The 19,624-nt window shown below is 35.9% G+C and overlaps 2 protein-coding genes and 2 non-coding genes across 5 annotated transcripts; 1 reads left to right on the top strand and 3 right to left on the bottom strand.

Annotated features, from left to right (window-relative positions):
- Positions 1-144: 144 nt before the first annotated feature.
- gtf2f2a (general transcription factor IIF, polypeptide 2a) lies at positions 145-9,174 on the top strand. 2 transcript variants are annotated; one of them, XM_056732271.1, is made up of 9 exons: positions 145-335; positions 534-607; positions 704-722; positions 814-958; positions 5,377-5,424; positions 5,831-5,912; positions 7,903-8,002; positions 8,093-8,236; positions 8,659-9,174. In XM_056732271.1, exons 1-9 carry the CDS (start codon positions 270-272, stop codon positions 8,776-8,778), a joined length of 798 nt encoding a protein of 265 aa, XP_056588249.1. In that variant the 5' UTR covers positions 145-269; the 3' UTR covers positions 8,779-9,174. The 2 variants fall into 2 exon arrangements, with proteins under 2 accessions (XP_056588249.1, XP_056588258.1); XM_056732280.1 differs by lacking the exon at positions 5,377-5,424.
- A 1,493-nt stretch (positions 9,175-10,667) lies between these two features.
- On the bottom strand, positions 10,668-15,532 carry tpt1 (tumor protein, translationally-controlled 1). Its single transcript, XM_056738767.1, has 6 exons — positions 15,388-15,532; positions 14,644-14,717; positions 14,008-14,195; positions 13,673-13,778; positions 11,591-11,707; positions 10,668-11,166 (listed from the first exon to the last, which is right to left on the bottom strand). The coding sequence occupies exons 1-6, from the start codon at positions 15,413-15,415 to the stop codon at positions 11,164-11,166; spliced, it is 516 nt and encodes a 171-aa protein (XP_056594745.1). The 5' UTR covers positions 15,416-15,532; the 3' UTR covers positions 10,668-11,163.
- Positions 11,360-11,491, bottom strand: LOC130414677 (small nucleolar RNA SNORA31). The gene has a single exon (XR_008905642.1). It is a non-coding gene; the product is annotated as a small nucleolar RNA SNORA31 (small nucleolar RNA).
- On the bottom strand, positions 14,505-14,575 carry LOC130414657 (small nucleolar RNA SNORD58). The gene has a single exon (XR_008905638.1). It is a non-coding gene; the product is annotated as a small nucleolar RNA SNORD58 (small nucleolar RNA).
- Positions 15,533-19,624: the final 4,092 nt, after the last annotated feature.

Below are 19,624 nucleotides of genomic sequence, written 5' to 3'. Positions count from 1 at the left end.
TACGTAATGTACCTCTACCACCATCTGATTTATATTCGATAACGTGATTATTTGTTGATTCATCGAAGCACTATTGCAGAACCCTGATTTATATACGACAACGCGTTTTATCTAGGCTTTGGTCCTTATGGGTCACCGTACAACCGGCTCTAGTCTGTTGCATCTGTTGTTGGTAGAACAGTACACTGGCTAGTGTGTGGCGTCATAGAAGAAGAGCAAACAATCCACATGAAATAAGCATTTAAAAATCTCAATTTATAATAACAACGATGTCGGACAAGGGGGATGTGGATTTAACAGGCGCAAAACAAAATACTGGTGTATGGCTAGTGAAAGTAAGCGCTGTTAGCTCAATGAAGAGTACTGCTAGTGCTAATGCTGCCAGATAATTCTGTTTTAGTACTCCTTTTATGTTGTTTAAAAGATCAGTGCATGGCTTCAACATTTACAAATAACATACAAACGCATATTATTTTGAGAAAGTTTGAGTAATTATTGAAATAGATTTTCAGAATGTGATTTTTTTGTCGTAGGTCCCAAAGTATTTATCACAGCAATGGTCAAAAGCAACAGGGAGAGGAGAGGTCGGAAAGCTTCGAATTGCAAAGTATGTTTCCATTTATATGCATGTCAGTTCATTTCGCAAGCATATATATTTATATATACATTGTAACATTCAAACACGTTGTTTCTGTTTGTACAGGAATCAGGGCAAAGCGGAGGTAAATTTCATGAAACGTTTAACTTTACTCTGCCATTGGATTTCTATTAGTCTGAAAACGGATTAGTTTTATGTTATGATTGTATTAACAGGTTTCATTCACACTCAATGAGGACCTGACCATTATAGACAGCATAGGGGAGAAAGCTTCTGTGGTACGAGCACCCAGAGACCATCCATTCACTCTTCAGACTGTTGGTGGACAGACTCTGGCTGTATTTACAGAAAGTTCTACAGGTAAGAAGACCAACAGCTGGCAAAATGTAATGTTTCTTTGTTCTAGACGTGCTTGTCAAATGAGATTATGCAGACTGAAACTAATGCATTTAAAACATTGTGCACTGTAAATAGCAAAGATAGTAATTGATAATATGAAAATAATTTATATTAAGTTAGTAAACCTGTAATACGTAACCCATATTTAATAATATATCAATAGTAATATTATTAAATAAGATTTTACTATGGGGAATATTTATAATAGATTCCAAAATTCCATTTTTAATTCAATTAATGGCCCAAAAATATCTATAACTAATTTTAGACCCAAAAATGATATTGTCATTTGCCTTTGCAGGGCAGAATAATTCAGACAAATTATTATTCTTAATAGTTACACATTACAAAAATCAAACAATAAAATTCACAAAATACTTATAGTTAAGACAGTAAAGATCGTGTATCACAGGCAGTTTCTGGCAATCTCGTATAAATCTTGAGTGCCTATACTAAGTATTGCATACGTCGTATCTTCGGAGAGTATTTAGTTTGATCAAGAGAGATATAGCTGTACGATTATTTCTGGAAAAACAGGAGCTGCTAGAGGTGGGACTAGTGGGGAGAGTGGGATGGAACTATAGCACGAGCAAGCAACACATCATCACATTAATCCCTTCGTGTTTTGTACATTATGCACGTACACGCAGATTGCCAACAAAACACAGAGGTATGACTTAATTTGACCTACCGCGTGCAGTTCATGTCCGGCATATTTTAGCACTGGGGCCCAGAGTTTGCGCTAAACTTTTCATTGTCCGTCATTTAGACGGAAAGGGTCGTAAAAAATCTGTCATAATCTTTTTCCTTCACTATGGTGCAAGGTGACAAAATTAGCATGTTTGTGACGTAATCGCGACGAATGAGAGCACGCGACGAGAGGGTCTATCGAAAACCAACAGGATCACATTTCGCATGGTTTTGATCGCCGTATTAATATTAAAACCCCGATTTCTTAACGCCGCCAGTGGTTAAATAAGCGCCGGCTGGTGCTAAATTAACGTCATACGCCGTCGCGCACCGATCGAAGTTAAGTTAACGTCACGCATCACTCAAAATTTAAACGTATTAGCTAATATACATTGCCCCTCCTTTTCTGGGTTTGCGCGCTCTACGGCAAGTCGGAGGCTTGTGTCATCTCAAATCCATATCAAGCTTAACTTTGTGGAAAACAAAAAATGGAAAGACATGAAAGAAAAATCAGCTGAAAAGAAAAACATATAACTATGCAGTATGTTCCAGGAAGCAATATGTAAAATTAAGTCAAGTCATGATTAAAGGTAGTTAACCCCCAAATCGAAAATGTTGTCATCATTTACCACTGGTCCCTATTGACTTCTATTATATGAAGAAAAAGTCAATAAGGACTAACAGTTTTCCTGAATGGACGAGGCGTTTATGAGTAGCCTTATGAATTGGAAACGTATGGGTCCCTACGGAAAGGAAATTATCGGATACTACCAACTCGACAAAAAAAGGAATAACAAACTGGCCTTCAGATTTTACCGTGACTGGTATAAAAAACATTGTCAATAACAGAGAACTGTCGGTAAACGCGACCTCTGCTGGGACCCTGCCATCTATCAGTTTCAAACGTTCTCCAAATCCAGCGTTATATCCACTGTTTATATAACATTCCTCATTGAAATGCCATGAAAAAACAGACACTCCTTAACTTCACTATCGCAAAAGTAATGAGCTGCAGCGCAGCCCATCCTGACCAGTGTTCGGTAAATATCTCTGAAATGTTAATAATTACTAGTTACTAACTACTTTCTATATCCTATATCAACCTTGATTACTTAAGTGACTCAAGGAAACTTTACATTTTCCGCCAGTCTTAGCACACGATATAAGTACAGAAGAATCAAGTTTTTAATAGGAAATATATCGAAACAATTGAATCGTTTTTGAACGCGGTGCTACTAGTGGAGTGTTCCTTTAAGTACAGAAATACTACGTCATACGTCCAACTTGCTTTTTAACAACTTGACCATGTTAAGCATGAGAAGCCAGCACGTTTAACAGTTTAAAGGAGTCAGAATGCATGACATAGCATGATACCAGATCTTCCAAATTTATATACTGCAAGTTAAAAAATGCGAAAGTGTAAATATGTTGAAACAATTAAATGACGAATAAACTTTTTAAAGTATACTTAACATAGATTTAAATGTTTTGAACTGCATGTAAAGCACCCGAAAATGAAAATTCTGTCATCATTTACTAACCCTCTTGTCATTTTGATCCTGAAGACAGAAAGTCTTATAGGTTTGACATGACAAGAGGGCGAACTGCAGCGTAAATGATGACTGCATTTTAATTTTTAAACAAACTTTAATGATTTAGTAATAATAGTATAATGTGCCATGGTTATCCTTGATATTAAATTTTGCTTTTAAACAGCTCATTTGGTAAGTCTTTTTATGCAGTTTGTGAAACTTTCTGCAAATTCAGCTTTTCACATACTCTTTGTTTACCTATTCTAATTTATTTCCTCTTTTGTTAATTATTTGTTGGTTTCTTCACAGCTGCTTTTTTTTGTCTATTTTGAGAGAAATCTGATATAAGGCAATAATAGCTTTGATCAGATGTCTTTTAATTTGCCCGATCTCTGCCTCTCAATCAGTGTGTGAGTGTGTTTTGGTAGTAGCAGAGTTTGTTTTCTGATTCCACTGAAGCCAAATCTACTTAAAGATTGTTTATTTTACATGGAATTGATTTTGCTTTGGGTGTTGTCTGTGCTAGTGCAACTTTACTTGACATCCACATAATTTTTCCGTGACACGATTGTTCCAATGTACCTGAGTGCAAAAATACCCATTCATATTTGGTTAGCACCTTATTTTACAATCCTGTTTCCCATGTACATACTGTGTACTTATTACAGTAAATATAATAACTTGGTACTAACCCTAAGCAGTACTTTCTTAGTCAAGTCCACTGTTAGCACACTATAGGTACAAGTACTAAAGTATCTATGTTAATTACTTATTAGATTAATGGACTGACCTTTAAGGTAACAGTTTAGATTCTTGTGATTTGTCTGTTTTATTTGTAGTGGCGCACTGATGTCCTCTAGCTCAACAGGTGGAACGTGGCCTTAGCAATGCTAAGGTCATGGGTTTGATTTACCAGGGAAGATGTGAACTAAATATATTACTTTGGATGAAAGTTTCTGCTAAAATGCACAGATCATAAGGATGCAAGCATAAAAAAATCTTGAGGATACATAGAGCTAAGGAACCAAAAAAAATGGTGATAAAGATGCAAGAAATACAATGCAAATGCATTGCAGCTTTACTGCTAAGGACATTATTTTTGCTACTCTAAATAAACATCTATATCCTACATGTTCACTTTTATATATAAAATATACGTGTTGCTCGTAGAGTGAATAATACATTTATGAATCTACACTGATTTGAAAAAAATCTTAAGTGGGCTGTGGAGTAGGGCCATCTAGAATGTTGGGATTAGGGTAAGCATGGGTTTCTGATTCATTGACTCATTCGTTTCAATTAATCTAATTTGACCGTTTGTTGTTGTGTGTGGCCAAAAGTGATGTCCAGTTTTGAAACAAAGCTTTCTAAGGCTGTCCATAAGAATAGCTTTTTCACAACAAAAAACAAGATAAACATTAACATCTGATAATAAATGTACTCAGTTTATGTTTTAATCTCTATGTTCTTTAGTTTTGTATATTAAACCTATATTTCCAAATAATTTTGTCCAATAAATACCTTTTAAAGTTTAGCGTTTTTTCTATTTTGTGATATACTCCTCATATTTTGATGGTAAGTAATGTAGTCTATGGGGGATTTAAAAGTTATTATAGTTTTGATTTTAGTTTAGATTTATTCATCTTTTAAATTGGTTTTATTTTTAGGGTTTTCATTTTTTTATATTAAATTTAGATTTGGCAACTTTGTTAAACGCTTTTGTTATTTTTAGGTTGCTATATAAGATTATTTCAATTTTGATTTAGTTTAAAAAAAAAAAAAAATCTTAGTGCTTTAAACTTATTTAATTTTATTTTTGAGGCAACATTTAAATTTTTCCTTTAGTAAAGTTTTTCCAATACATTTTAGGTCAATATTTGATTTGATTTCACTGAACAGAAACATTTTCAATGACAAATTTTGGTAAACGTTATATTAATATTAATATAAACTTTTATTATAGCAAATATTGTACAGAAATTACATCACTTTTTGCCCCACCTCCATGGATTGTCTGTTTTTGTTTGTGTGTGTGTGTGTGTGTGTGTGTGTATGTGCTTCCGCTGACTGCTTTGTGAGAAACTTCCGTGAGGCATCGCCTGCCGTTATCTTATGGTGAATGTCCCCCTTGTTCTCATGTTGCCATCCCTTTTATAGGGCAGTCAGATGCTGAGGCCAGCGGCCCAGGTACAGGTACAGGCCCAGGTGAGTCCTCAACGTCGCTCCTTGCTTGATTGGAGTTCAAGCCTTAAACTAAATGCACAGGTCTGCTGGCTGATTTAAACAAATGCTGGCAAAGACCAAAAGGCCAACTAAGTGTGAAACACTGTGTGTGGTTGCTTTATTGCCATTAATACAGATATTTAAACATTTCAGTCAACAAAACAACAGTACGTGTGCAACCCTTAATAAAACTGTAGAATTGGAGAGTTATGAACGGTAGTCATGTGTGCAACAATCACACATCACAGCCTGGAGCAGTGATACTGAGCAGAACCGACTACTATTTTTCTTATTAAAGATGCAATGATGAGAGCAGTGATACACTGTGTGTTGCAGCAGAGATTGATCAGTTACAACCAAGTCTTAATGTCTCTTTTCTCTCACAAAGACAAAATTGCACTGGAAGGAATGGTGGTACAGAGAGCTGAATGCAGACCGGCAGTAGGTGAAAACTACATGAGGCTTAAGAGGTAATATAATTTGTATACATTATAGCACATTTATGCACACATTAACATAGCAATTTTATTTATATAGGGCTGGCACTTTTCACAGTTTTTCATTGTTGCAAAGCAGCTGTACATAAAACTATACTGTGTTTATTGAAATAAAGAGAAGTGGTTTAAAGCAATATGCCCCAAGAAGCAGTGGGTTACCAGGGTATTTTATAACGGCTTAGAACTCCGCTCAGCCAATCAGAATCAAGGACCAGAACTGACCGTTTTATAAAATTAAATAAGACAATATGTGTCCCTGGACGACAAATCCAGTTTTTCGAAATTGAGATGTTTACATCATCTGAAAGCTGAAGAAATAAGCTTTCTATTGATATATGGTTTGTTAGGATAGGACACTATCTTGGGGAACAACAACTGTTTACAGTAGGAAATGAATAAAATATCTTCATGGAACATGATCTTTACTTAATATCCTAATGATTTTTTGCATAAAATAAAAAATTTACCCATACATTGTATTTTTGGCGATTACTAAAAATGTGCCCATGCTACTTAAGTCTGGTTTTGTTGTCCAGGGTCACATATATGAAATGAAACTCCAGTTGTATAAGCTGTTGTAATATGTTTTTATTTAATGGCCTATGTCGATACCTATATTAAGTAAGTATTTGGCTTATTGGCCGATAAGAGGCCAATATAACCCTAATGCAATTAAATGAGTAAATGAGAAACATACAGAAAGTTGGTGAAACTAAATGAACAATTATTGTGTTACGTGCCAAGTTAATTCCAGACTTGAAAACATTAAAATACATGACATTAAATGAATTGTAGGCAGCTAAACATGGCTTTATATGAATAAAATATAGCAATTTACACATTTTGTTGATACTTACCATACAATTTTTGCATCTCATTTACCTTACACAACCCATTTTATTGTGGTCATATTACATTACTAAAGCCGGGGCCTCACCACAAGATAATCGGGCCGTTTTCTCCCCTTGATCTTGAACGGCTCTACAGATTCTTTTATCAGATTTTCCTGTGGTGTGGTGTTTGTTAAGAGTGAATGAACCGGATTGGAAGAACATTGGAAGAGCAACTTTTTTATAAAACAGTATTAATATTTTCTTGTACTTACTGTGAAGACAAATACAACAATATTTGAAAGTTACAATAACATTGTATCTAGTGCTGTGCCACCTCAAATGCTTTAGACGACGCTGCTTTTATAATTTCTCAACAATCACATAATAGGTCATATGTCCACTTTTGTTTATATTGAACACATATACTGTATAATAAACATACAGTGAAATAAAAACAAAACTTATCTAAAATCTTGAGAGAGTTTGCTAGATTTCCTTTCTTCAAAGTCAGGACTTTCTTGACATCACGGCGCACCACACAATATAGGAGCAAAATGATTAAATATAGGATTTTTTGTCCTCATGTTTGTGGTCTCTCACAGTTTAAAACTCTTTAAACTATAAAATGATTATACTATAATAATAAAAAATTATTTTGGTGAGGCCCCGGCGTAAGTGGCAAATGCCTGCTTTACATCTTGGTGTCATGTTTATGAATAAAATGCTCATGTGCTGTGCGGCGGCCAAACAGAATTTTTTTTGTCCATTTGTAAAAATATATATATCTGCCACGGAAATATATCAGTCTATCACTAGTTATAATTGCTGTTGACTATCTGTAATGCAATGTATTTAATGCTCATATTTATTAAGCATCTTAAGAAACAAGTCATTGTGATGTGTGCTGTAGTTTTTGTAGCCAATATACTAGCAAATGCAATTTTCAAAACATTGAAAGCACATGGCCCAATGAAGTTTGGAAGGATCGGTACATCTCACCTGCTATGGTGCCAACACTCAGTTTGTTTTTGATACCTTTGCTCTCGATGCACAAGAAGTTCATTATGCTAAACAACCTCTCGTTATGTGTATGTTGCTAGAACTTAAAATACATGTTTCTTTTGTTACAGACTGCAGATTGAGGAGTCATCCAAACCCCTCAGATTCACCCAACAGCTTGGTAAAGCTGTTACCACCAACTACAAACCTGTGGCTAATCACACCTATAACGTAAGTCAAGCTTTTCCGTAATCTTGCAGATGTGTGTCTATATATGTGATATGTGACTATCACACTGTATTTGCTCCCTCTCTGTCACAGCTGGACTATGAGAAGAGGAAGAAAGAAGAAGGGAAGAGGGCACGTGCAGATAAACAGCAGGTGCAGGACATGCTGTTTTCCGCCTTTGAGAAGCATCAGTATTATAATATTAAGGATCTTGTTGATATCACAAAACAGCCTGTGGTGAGTTGAACAACTTTTTATGTGGGATAACCTACAAATTGTCTCTATACCTTACAGATATCACTGAAATAGAGCGATGTATAAAAATGTTCGTAATGTAGAAATTAACACTTTTCTTAAAATAACTATTTAATTAAAAGACATTTTTAATGGATAAGATTTTATGAAATATGGGTAAAAATAAATATATTCATGAATACTCTAAACATTCTTAAGAAACCGCAGAAGAAAAACCTCCAAGTACTGGAAAATCCATCTGACCTTCTGTGGCAATTTAAATAATATATTTTCATAAAATATTGTGAGGTGCTTGTTACTAGATTAGATAATTGATCCCCTGATATTGTACTCTGTGTCTATTTTTGTGCTGAAGCGTTGGTTGTGCAGAAGCCAAAAGGGTTGATTTCTTTTGTATTCTGCAGATTTACTTGAAGGAGATTCTTCGAGACATTGGCATCTACAATGTCAAAGGCACCCACAAAAACACCTGGGAGCTTAAACCAGAGTACAGGCACTATCCAGCTGAAGAAAAGAGTGACTGAGCGTTTTTACAGCACAGTAATGAGCCCTGGACCCATTTATTGAAATTAGTGGCTATCATAAAAAACCTTAACCTTCCCAAAGAACTGCAAAATGGTATTATTTCTAGATATCGCTCATTGTTTGTTTTTAGACATTTCAGAAACCTTTGTGGGTTTTACAGCGTTGAGCAGTTTATGTAAAGAATTTCACTTTTTTGGATTCACATTATAACAAACTACAGAAGGATCATAAGATGGTGTTTAATTTCAAATGATGTTTTTATGTATAAATATGCTAATGTTTTAAAGAGAACAAGCTGTTATATAACTGTAAAGTTATTTTCTGCTTAGAAAATAGGCTTTTTACATTGTGTGTTTTGATGATGTTGAAATAAAGTTTTTGTAAAGTTTTTTTGAGATTGTTTCAACTTTTGTTTTACTGGAAGACTTACATTCTTTTGATGACCAAATTGCAATAACTTCTGTCTCTTCTACAAACCATCAAAAACTGATGTCACAATGAGTATTTATAACAAAGTATTTGTGCTGTGCTGTATGTCTGATTTTACGGAACAGATTTAAAGGGATATTTTACGCAAAAATCAAGATTCTGTACTTTTCTCATCCTCGGGTTGTTTCAAACCTGCATACATTTCTTTGTTCTGCTTAACACAAAGGAAGATATTTGGAAGAATGTCAATATCCAAAAAAGATCTCATTGCCCATTTAATGCCATAGTATGGGAAATACTATGGGAGTCAATGGGATGAGATCTGTTTAGTTCAGTTGACAGCACATGTGTAGCTCAGTTGGTAGAGCATTGCGCTAAAAACATTATGTATTCAATCCCAGGGAACACACTGATAAAAAAAGTCATGTATAGAGGATGCACTGTAAATTGCTCTGAGAAAAGCGCTTACCAAACGCATAAATGTAAATCTGTATGGTTGCTGACAATCTTACTAATTTTCCTTTGTGTTCAGCAGAACAAAGACATGTAAACAGGTTAGGAACAGTCCGAGAACAGTCATTAACAGAATTTAATTTTTTCATTTTTGGGTGAAATATCTTAAACTCTTTTCATGATTTGATTTTTAAAACAAAGAGCTTTTTATGTGTGACGGGTTTTATTCCTCATCTCAACCAATGATCTATAATCCTAATTTTATTTCCAAGTGAAATTTTAGCAAAGTAACCTAAGCACTGTCTGCAGGGCCTAACACCTTATTGTGTTGTGCGTTTGTCATTTTTAATTATGTTCTAGCTTTCAGGTTCTACGTATCTTAAGCATCCAATTTTTTACTTTGATATAGTGTTAAAAAATAAATGGATTTAAAACATTTAATACATAATTTATTTTCAGCCCTTTTTGTCATTTGAATTTATCTTGTACATGAATGTAACACCCTAAACTTTTTCGAATTTATCCCACATTAAACTAGGTCTATACACATAATTGTTAATAACGATTTAGATATGGAATGAGTTTGTCAGCATACCATTTACTGGATAGTGCCTATTTTTATCAACAGATCTACAAACCTCTATATTAACTCGCTAAGATCAGTTGGGATCATGTGGATGACACCTGATTATCGCTAGTACCTAGTTTTTCCTCAAAAACCTAACTACTGCTGTCATTTTTAAACATTGTTTCACACATTATTCCATAGTATTATGAATTTGTAATTAAAGCACCATTTAATTCTTAATCTTATTTGCACAAACAACCATTTTAATGGTTTGAGATAACAAAACAGTATTTGAATGCACTTACTAAACAGATTTTTTAGGAATATAGTTTGTACATGGAAGATCAGAAAGTCTCCTGCTCCTTTAGCACACCTATTCAAATATAGTTTGCTTTTACCATGTCACCCAACAGTTCTAGTCAAACAATGGCAAGCATATATTGAGGTTGCTTGTTTATTATGCCACACACAACTATGAACAGTTAACAAAGGCAACAATTTTCATTAGCCAGCAGCTTGACTTTATTTTCACAAATGGTGCCAAGAAATCCTATACAATCCTGTGATTCAACGGGAAGGGGGGAGGGAGAATACAACTGTACATCTGCTGAAACAAGAAGCTGACATGCAGAGCAGATGAGAAGCCAGCAGTCAACTTTAACTCCGAGATGACCGAATAAAAGAAAACCCCGAAATAATTCAGTTTTTAACCACAATATTTTCACACTGTGGTTTGGCTTGCTAAAAGTCCTGTTTTTAGTTTCGTGAAGGGACCATCACATCTTCTCAGTGTGAACGGACGTCATTCAAGAAATGAAAACAGTAGCCTCGTGAAGTTAAAAGAGCCTCTGGTCCTGATGGAAAGGATGAGGGGAATGACTGGTTTATCCACGGGCCCAATCCACAAAGCAGAGGCCGAAAACACTTGGTAAATTTACTATAAAGAGAAAGAGAAGAAAAACATGCTTAAAAACAAACTGTAAATTACTTAAACCCATTAATATCCTTTTATGACAAAACCCATTTGATTGCATGCCAACAGTAAGTCACACAATTAAACAAAGACATTTAACCTATAAAGTGCAACGCAGTAAAACGTTAAACAGTTCATACTTCTGAAAGTTAATGAAATATGTTCTGCTTAATTTTGTCAATTTCAGCCACCTTTCTGATGACGAAAAGACACAAGAAGGAATACTGTTGCATCCTTGTGCAAACCCAAAGGCCCCTGATTGTGGCAACAGGTCTATCAGTGGATGCTGCATGCAAAGTACTTCTTAAATGTGTATATAAAAAAATCAAAATCTAAAGTAATCTAACATTTTTAAAACATGAATAACATTAAAAATGCAGAAACTTACGCATTTCTCAATCTCCAGGCCATCCTTGAAGAAGAGCATGTATGGTGTGACGCCATCCTCACGGAAGTCAAGGAGACCGATGATGCCATCTGGATTCATGGACTCACCAGTGAAAAACTGAAATTAAGTGTTTATAGAAAGACATTTTTAATCAGATCATGCAGGGTGTCGCATCTCATACTTTAGTTTTTCACTTAAAAGCATATTTTCAATCCTAAACTCAAATTTTTAGATTTTCACACACAACAGAACCAGCACATTTTTTCTAGTTTCTTTAAAAAGATATTTCAGTTAGTTTCTTTTAACTGGAATACAGAGAACTCATCCAATAGAAAAAAATCTTTAACTGCAGCTTCTCCATTATTTCATCCCATTCTTTTATAAACTGCCCGTCCAAAACACCCACACAAATAATTTGTTGGACTGCCTTTAGGTTTGATTACGACAAGCATTCACTGTGGCATCCGTTTTGATAAGCTTCTGCAATGTCCAGAACTTCAATGGAATAACCTGGTCATTCAGTATATTCGGGTAGTCAGCTGACCTTATTCTTTTTGCACATAACGTTGCTGAACCTAGACCTCCAATCCAATGGGAGGCTCCTACCCATTTTGTTAAATCTAGGTGATGACTCTTTTTGGATGGGCAGTGTAATTTACCCTTAAAATGATATCTATCTTCGGGAAATGCAAATACGATGACAGCAGATTTGGTTCTGTTCATGTAATATAATGCAAATATAAATTGAAATAAAGCATTTGTTCTTTTAAATTAACATGACGTACATCATTGTAATGTCTAGCTGTGCAGTTGTATCGTTGAATCAGCGTATACTGTACACAGCGAGTTTGCCAGTATGAAGGCTCATTGCGTTCAGAACGACTCTCACACGAATTGCTCATTTGAACAGATTAATTTAAACTACTGAACTTTTCAGTCACTACCGAATACAAGAGATCATTGAATCATTTAAAGTGAACCAGAGAGAACGCAAGATGTGAATGAGCTTTGCTCATTTAGTAAGACTGGTTAATTCAGTTGGCTATTGTGGGCTGAAAAGTTAGTTGTAAAATTATAAAAAGAGCTTCATTTGATTAAAAATTGTCATATCTAATTTTATTAGAACATTTAATATGTCAAAGTCACTTTGGTTAAGCCACTAAAAGGTATTGTAGGGCTACGTGTGTGTGTGTGTACAAGATCAGGATGGCACCACCGCCACTTCATTTTGAGCCAGCAAAAACCCTGGTTGCTAGGGGTGCTCTGATCAGGATTTCTGCCGCCGATACCAAGTACAGATTTCTTGTAATTGTAATCGGCCGAAACCGATGTGTATTCTGATGATTCAAGCTTTATATAATGGCTAGTAAGCTCTCTGATCCCCGTTGACCTTTTTTCAGTTCAATTTATACTGTAGATGTTGGCTTTTGGAATATTTTTAGTTCTGTTTTATTTTACAGTATTTATGTAACACATATTAATGTTATATAACTATTGTTTAAACAGAGTACTTAATAATCACAAAAATATTCATTATACAGTGAACTGACTATAGTAAAACTCACTGGTTTTTGAGTTGCATTGTGGGAATCTTTAGCGAACAAATGTTTCAGTGCAGGGATTTCCAAATGATACAGCCCTTAAAATGGCCACTATAGCTGATTGAGACACACCCCATCACATCGTAGCAAGTTATTTTCCTTTAGTTGTGTTAGTAAGGATTTATGGAAGATGAAATGTATCCTTGGTCTCCCACTCAATGTTCATTCACTTAATATTGGGAGAATACATCTTTGAACAATAATCATTTAATTCTTACCATTTTAAAACTTAAGTGAAAGTAAAAAGTTACTACAGTAAATTATACTTAAGTACATTTTTGACTAGATACTTCGGGTAAAATTTCCTCCTTTTCTGTACTTTCACGCAAGTATAATAATTTTGACACCCCTGCTTCAGCATTTAGATTCGTTTCATTGCTCATGACCTCCAAAGGTGTACCAAGACTTTGCATCACCGTGCGTTCAAAAGAAAATTCCCACCACAAGTACAATAAAAATAAATGTATTTACGCCAATCTACCTGAAAGTTCTTGATGTTGCCTAAAATTTTCTTGACCTCAGCAGGTGCGTTAGCCATAAAGGGGTCTACCCGGTCAGGTGCCATCTCTTGAAGTTTAGCTTTCACTCTGTCAAAGAAAGCATAAAAGTATTAGGTAAAAAAAATCACTAACACATATACCCGGTCTATTAAAAAAAAATGATACTCTACTAAAATGGCATAGTTAAGCACCCTTAAAAGATATTTACAGTACACAAAGTCTGTTGCAAGATACAACATAAGTTAAATTAACCGATGGTTGCCTGATTTTTCAATGATTTTTTTCTCTTCTGGAATGACAGATGACCAACACTTACGCCTTCATGTAGTCCTTGATGTGTGCTGTGTAAGACTTCTTGTCATATGATGTCTCCTGAAGTTTGTGGTTGAGGATAATATCCACACCACTGACCGTTGCAGAATCACAGCCCTCATCCTGGACTTCTGCTGATGCATTTCCACCAATAAGGGCATCATCTATGTCTCCTTCTGACCTGCTGATCATCTAGAGTATCAAAAGCATCAAGAAAGGTAAACATCTACTCAACACCGGCTGAATCTTAAATTGATGTGATCCTTTTAATGTTTAGTCCTATGCAACTGCTTGGGTCAGAGAACAGTAAAATCTGAAAATCTACAGTATCTAAACTGTCAAATTATTTTAAAACTTCAACAACCTATGAAAGCATATTAGACTACATTACAACTACTGTAAGGACCAGCAAATCCCTGTTTACAGACAGATGTGGTTTATAGAAAGGATGTGCGAGAATTAATAAATAAAAACATTACTGGCTACAGCCCATCATAGACAAATACTCCGTATACGATTTCGTTTCATTGGTCGTAACCTTCAAAGGTGTCCTAAGTTTATCATCATCGTACGTCTTTTAATGGGCCATTTACCAGACTTCATTTAAAAAGCATATGCCTGGTAAAGAGAGAAGTCATACCTTTCCTTCTACTTCAATCATCATCCCATTCTCGGACTCTTTGATTTTGTAGATGTCGGAGAACATCTCATCCCCTGTGAACAAAGAACACAAGTTGGAGCGAGAGCAAGAACAAAATGACGTTTGGCTTGTACGTGGCACTTCGTCAGACAGATTTAAAAAGCCGAGTGATGATGAGCACACCGAAATGGCCTGAAGTACGAACACGCCCTGTTCAGCTGTAATTTCATCATCTTACAACTGTTTGTGAAATCATCAAGGAAATGTTCCGTTTTAGTGGTAAACCAAAGTATATTAACAAAAAAACTCGTTTATTTTCTTTTAACCGACATTGTTCATGGGGTGTTCAAGCGTTGTAACGCACACAAGCCACCACAACTTTTAGCTACTAGCATACCGGTCGACCGGCGTTTAAACTAAACACTGCTAAACCCACTTTAACACTAACTTTAAAGCACAATTTCTCTAAAAACGTTTAAAACACGTAACTATTCAGGCGTTTATTTGCCGTGAACTGATAAAGAACACACCTATATAACATAATGCTGACGACAGCAGTATAACAGATTCCTTTATAACTTCACAGCGTGATTAGCCACAATGCTAACAGCTTTGCAGTAAGTTAGGCCGCAGTAGACCGGGAAAACCCGGCGTCTTAAGACAACTAAGCAGCATCAGACACCAAAAATATCGGCAGGAACGAAATGTTTTGGTGTGTTAGGATAAGTTTATGATCATTCTTACCGGTGATGATGTCTTTATAGATGATCATTTTGTTGGATTGTGTTTGGGTCTTTCAGGAGACGTACAGCGCTGGCTGTGACCTGATATCGGACTCAGCTGAAAAGAGCGCCGCGCTGCCAAGGCATGTTATATAAGGGCTGAAAAAAGACTCGCGCCCCCTTATGGTTATATATGGAAATGTCCCGCAGGTATTTTTAAAGGGATACTTCATCCAAAAATGAAAAATCTATCATCCTTTAGTCACATTGGAGTTATATATACATTTCTTTGATCTGAAACCCAGTTGGAATAATGCTTATTACTAAACATCTTTACCCCATTCACTCCAATTGTAGGAACAATTACTTTATAATTTTTTTGATCATGGTTCAAGACATTTCGAAGAATGTAGGACAGCAATCAGTTCTGGGGCACTTTTGACTGCCATTGTATTTTTACTTCTATGTTAGTCAACGAGGGGCAAAATCTGGGTTTTAAATAAGGGTTTATATTGGAATATATTAAATATATTAATATTTAAATGAATGATTAAAATGAATGAAGAAATTTCACAGTTCACAGTAAAAATGCTCACTACTATTTCAAAAGATGTATGTTATCCCTCTTAACCGTTTCTCATTTTCTTGTGGTTAACAGTACGACTTTATCTGTGATCCTTGGTAAACTACATTTGAAGCTTAAGGTCACAGATATCTCTTGGTGTGTCCTGCTCCTTAACTTTTTATCTTCTCTGACTTAATCATAATTCAGAAACATGTCGTCCTCTCCCTGATCTCCTCTGTCATCTGATTCTGACTGGGAGCTGAGAAAATACATATAACCTAGTATTAATGATTTGAATATCACACTTGTAACATACCAATGGGAGGTAAGTGAGAACGTGAACATTTATTTAAAAACATTCAAATTTAAGTTTCTAAATTATGTGAAGTTTGTATCACAACAACTTTAAAACCGATTCAGTATTTAAACAATATTTATACCTTTTGAAAGCCAAGCGATGTCTTTTTCCTTACAGCAAACCTGCATATCAGGGCCATATGACAAATGTAAACAAATGTGTCTTTATGAGGAACTTTTTTATTGATATCTGGTCAGATTCATACAAAATCGTTGATAAACTCGGTGTAAAGATGTCATTCAGTGTTATCCAGCCTTAACGTCACATGCTAGATGCTAATAGCATCCAAGCTGTCCATGTATTTTTAAATGTATAGTTTAAAGTACTTCTCCATTTTACTAGACAGGGGGCAGCTGACAGTCTCACAATGCTCACGAACATTGTTTTGTTGTAATCCGGCAAATTCAATGTAAGCAGCAAGTACAAATATTCATCTTCCCCTCTCATGTTCACAGCTCTAGGTAGATGAGTGGCTTCCGGTTGGGCAGCGGATGTTTTCTTGCACCCTGAGCATAAATGCGGATGTGAGCATATGAGATATGAGTCTATTAGGCCGTTGTGGCACAACGGGCCAAAAGCGGCACGGATCCGTTTTTCTCATCTGTGCCAGCATTGGTACAACTCCAGACCAGATTTTTTTTTTTTTATAGTGTTTCCGAGCAAAACAGATCTGTGACGATATTGGCCTGTTGTAATAAAAGAACATAAAATTGTTGCACTTAAAATATTCACAGTAAAACACCACCCCATAATTCAGTGTTATCCACTACTTCAATATAAACGTACATTCATAATAAAATTGGACTCTACAGTAAATTGATTTACTCAAGGGCTTGTTGATCCATATGTCAATTATTTAGCATGTTTAAAAAATTACATTAATAAATAAAACAACACAAAAAACAGTGACATTGTGCATTTTTTCTTTCAGTTGAATAGAAAGTTAAACACTCATGTCTCTAGTCACAGTTCACTAAGCTTATAATGAGAACAATTGGAAACTGTTTAAGCAATGATTCAATGATAAGTAAATTCTGAGAAATCCTCCAGATCATCCACATTCAACAATATTTGTTTTTCAGCATCTTATATTTGATCTCTGTCCAGTTGTGACTGTAGAGTTGAGATTCCTCTTTTAACACTGAGGAGAACTGAGTATTATACACAACTATTACAAAAGATACGAACATTCCCTGACACTCAAAAAAGCCAACACAATATTTGTAAAGTCAGGGGGGTGTAGATCTCAGAAAATTATCATTTGTTTCAAACTTTTTTTTGGAAACAAACAAATATATTTGTATTGCTTTTGGAGGGTGTTACAATTCCAAACAATTTCAACAAAATAATAACAATTGAAACTGGTCTGTCTGTCTGTCAGTTGGCAGGGAGCGTTTTACACGCTACTTCTGTGCGCTGGGTGCCTCGCGTTTTTGACGGAGACCTCTGAGCGCCGGGAAACGGTGTGCAACAGGGTTTTTCCCTGTTTTCGAAGCTTTGATTTCGTCTTTTGGGTGTTTCACAATGGATATTAATGTATAGTGTGTTAGGTTATGTGAGAGCAGTCTTCTTTTTTGATTGCACTTATGCTTTTGTTGTACTTATGCTGTCCCAATTGCTTCCATTGCTTTCCCCACGTCTGCTAAATGACTAAATGTAAGCAAGCGGCACGGCCGCAGGAGGAGGAGCATGCGCAGACGTCACTTTCACTTGTAAGCAGGAAAGATAGAGCATACGTTCGCGAAGTTCAGTTGTTTGTTTATTCACTGCATTTGGGAGATGAATGTTATATAAACAATTGATATAACGCTGGATTTTGGAGATCGTTTAAAATAGTGGTGGGCCGTTAACGGCGGTGAGACTCTTATCGCGCGATAAAAAAAATGTCGCCGTTAATCTATTCTCAAAATTGGGTTGGCAGCTGGGTCTATACTACGCAAGCTATGATGACTTTCACCTTGATATTTTAGCGCGGATGTATACCAGCTTAACTGCACTGTACGGGGCGAGAACGAGATTTTTCAACTCGCGTGATTCGCGTCATTCGCGGAAGCAGAAGCCGCCTCATCATCTCATAACCAGGGCTTCATTCGCGCGATTCGCGCAGCAAGTAGGTCTATTGGCTCTTTGCATTAACATATAAATCACTCGCGCTTGACGCGCCATTCGCGTTTGGTCTGAACACAACATAACGTTACTGTGAAATTACCGCATCAAACGTGACGTGCTAACATGGATGCAGCTATGAAGCTGCCGGGTTTGCTTCAGGGAATATTAATTTTTAAGAAGCTTGCCAATAGAAACATCGACAAGACTAAGGTTGTTTGCACCTTGTGCAATGCGGAATTGGTTTAAAAAAAACTTTCTCTCAACAGGTAGTGGTCTAGCTTTAGCTGAAACCAGTAACTTTGTATTGAGATCTAATGTATTATGGCTCCTGTATGACATATCGCTTGTTGCTCCCTCACTCTTTGTAAGTCAGTTTGGATAAAAGCGTCTGCTAAATGACTAAATGTAAATGTAATGTAGGAGCTCTTCCAGTCTCAAGTACCACCTAAACGCAAATCATCCCTTAGCTAATGCGGAATTAAACACAAGTTCATCTTATTGAACATAATTTAATTTTCATAACCAATTATCATAGTAGAACAGCTTTCTCAAGCAGTTTGTGATGCATTTTGGAAACAGGAGATGAGCCCCTGGTCTAATGCGCCACCTGGCTTGAGAAACCCGTTCTCAAAGACTTACTTTTAGTCATTATTTGGGTAGCACACATATTCTGAATGCCTTCGGCAGAATTAAAATGAGCCATTTTAATCTAGATTAATCTTGGAATTAATCTAGATTAATCTAGATTAAAAAAAAATCTATACCCACCACTAGTTTAAAACTAATATATGGAGCTGTCCCAAAGCTAAAAGATGCCGCATATGAATCACATGAGGTGTAAACTGATGTCTGTGTTTTGTTGACAATGGGTGCGCACGTGCTTTGGTCAGACCGGTTATCACTAATAACAGAGTTGGATAATAAAACAAGCAGTTTGACAAGGAGACTGCAAGACGGACTTCAGTGGAAGATTCATAGAAGTGTTTTAAGGCCTGTTTATACACAAGCCTGGCTCCGCTTCGCGAGCCTCCGATGACCGCGCGCGCAACTCCCCAAACGGACGAGACGTTTATACTTGACGCATTCGCCTTTGAGATATTCTTTGAAACGACAGAGGGCGCACAAACGAAATTGTCCTGTAAATCCACCGGAAGTAGAAGAAAAGTTGAAATTTTACTGATTCAGGTCTTACCTCTCAGGTAGGTCATTTAGAATATCCTGGAGAGT

Source organism: Triplophysa dalaica, chromosome 2 (genome assembly GCF_015846415.1).
Source record: "Triplophysa dalaica isolate WHDGS20190420 chromosome 2, ASM1584641v1, whole genome shotgun sequence".
Taxonomy (NCBI): Eukaryota; Metazoa; Chordata; class Actinopteri; order Cypriniformes; family Nemacheilidae; genus Triplophysa; species Triplophysa dalaica.
The sequence above is the reverse complement of the archived record's forward strand: the minus strand, read 5'-3'. Positions and strand labels throughout refer to the sequence as shown.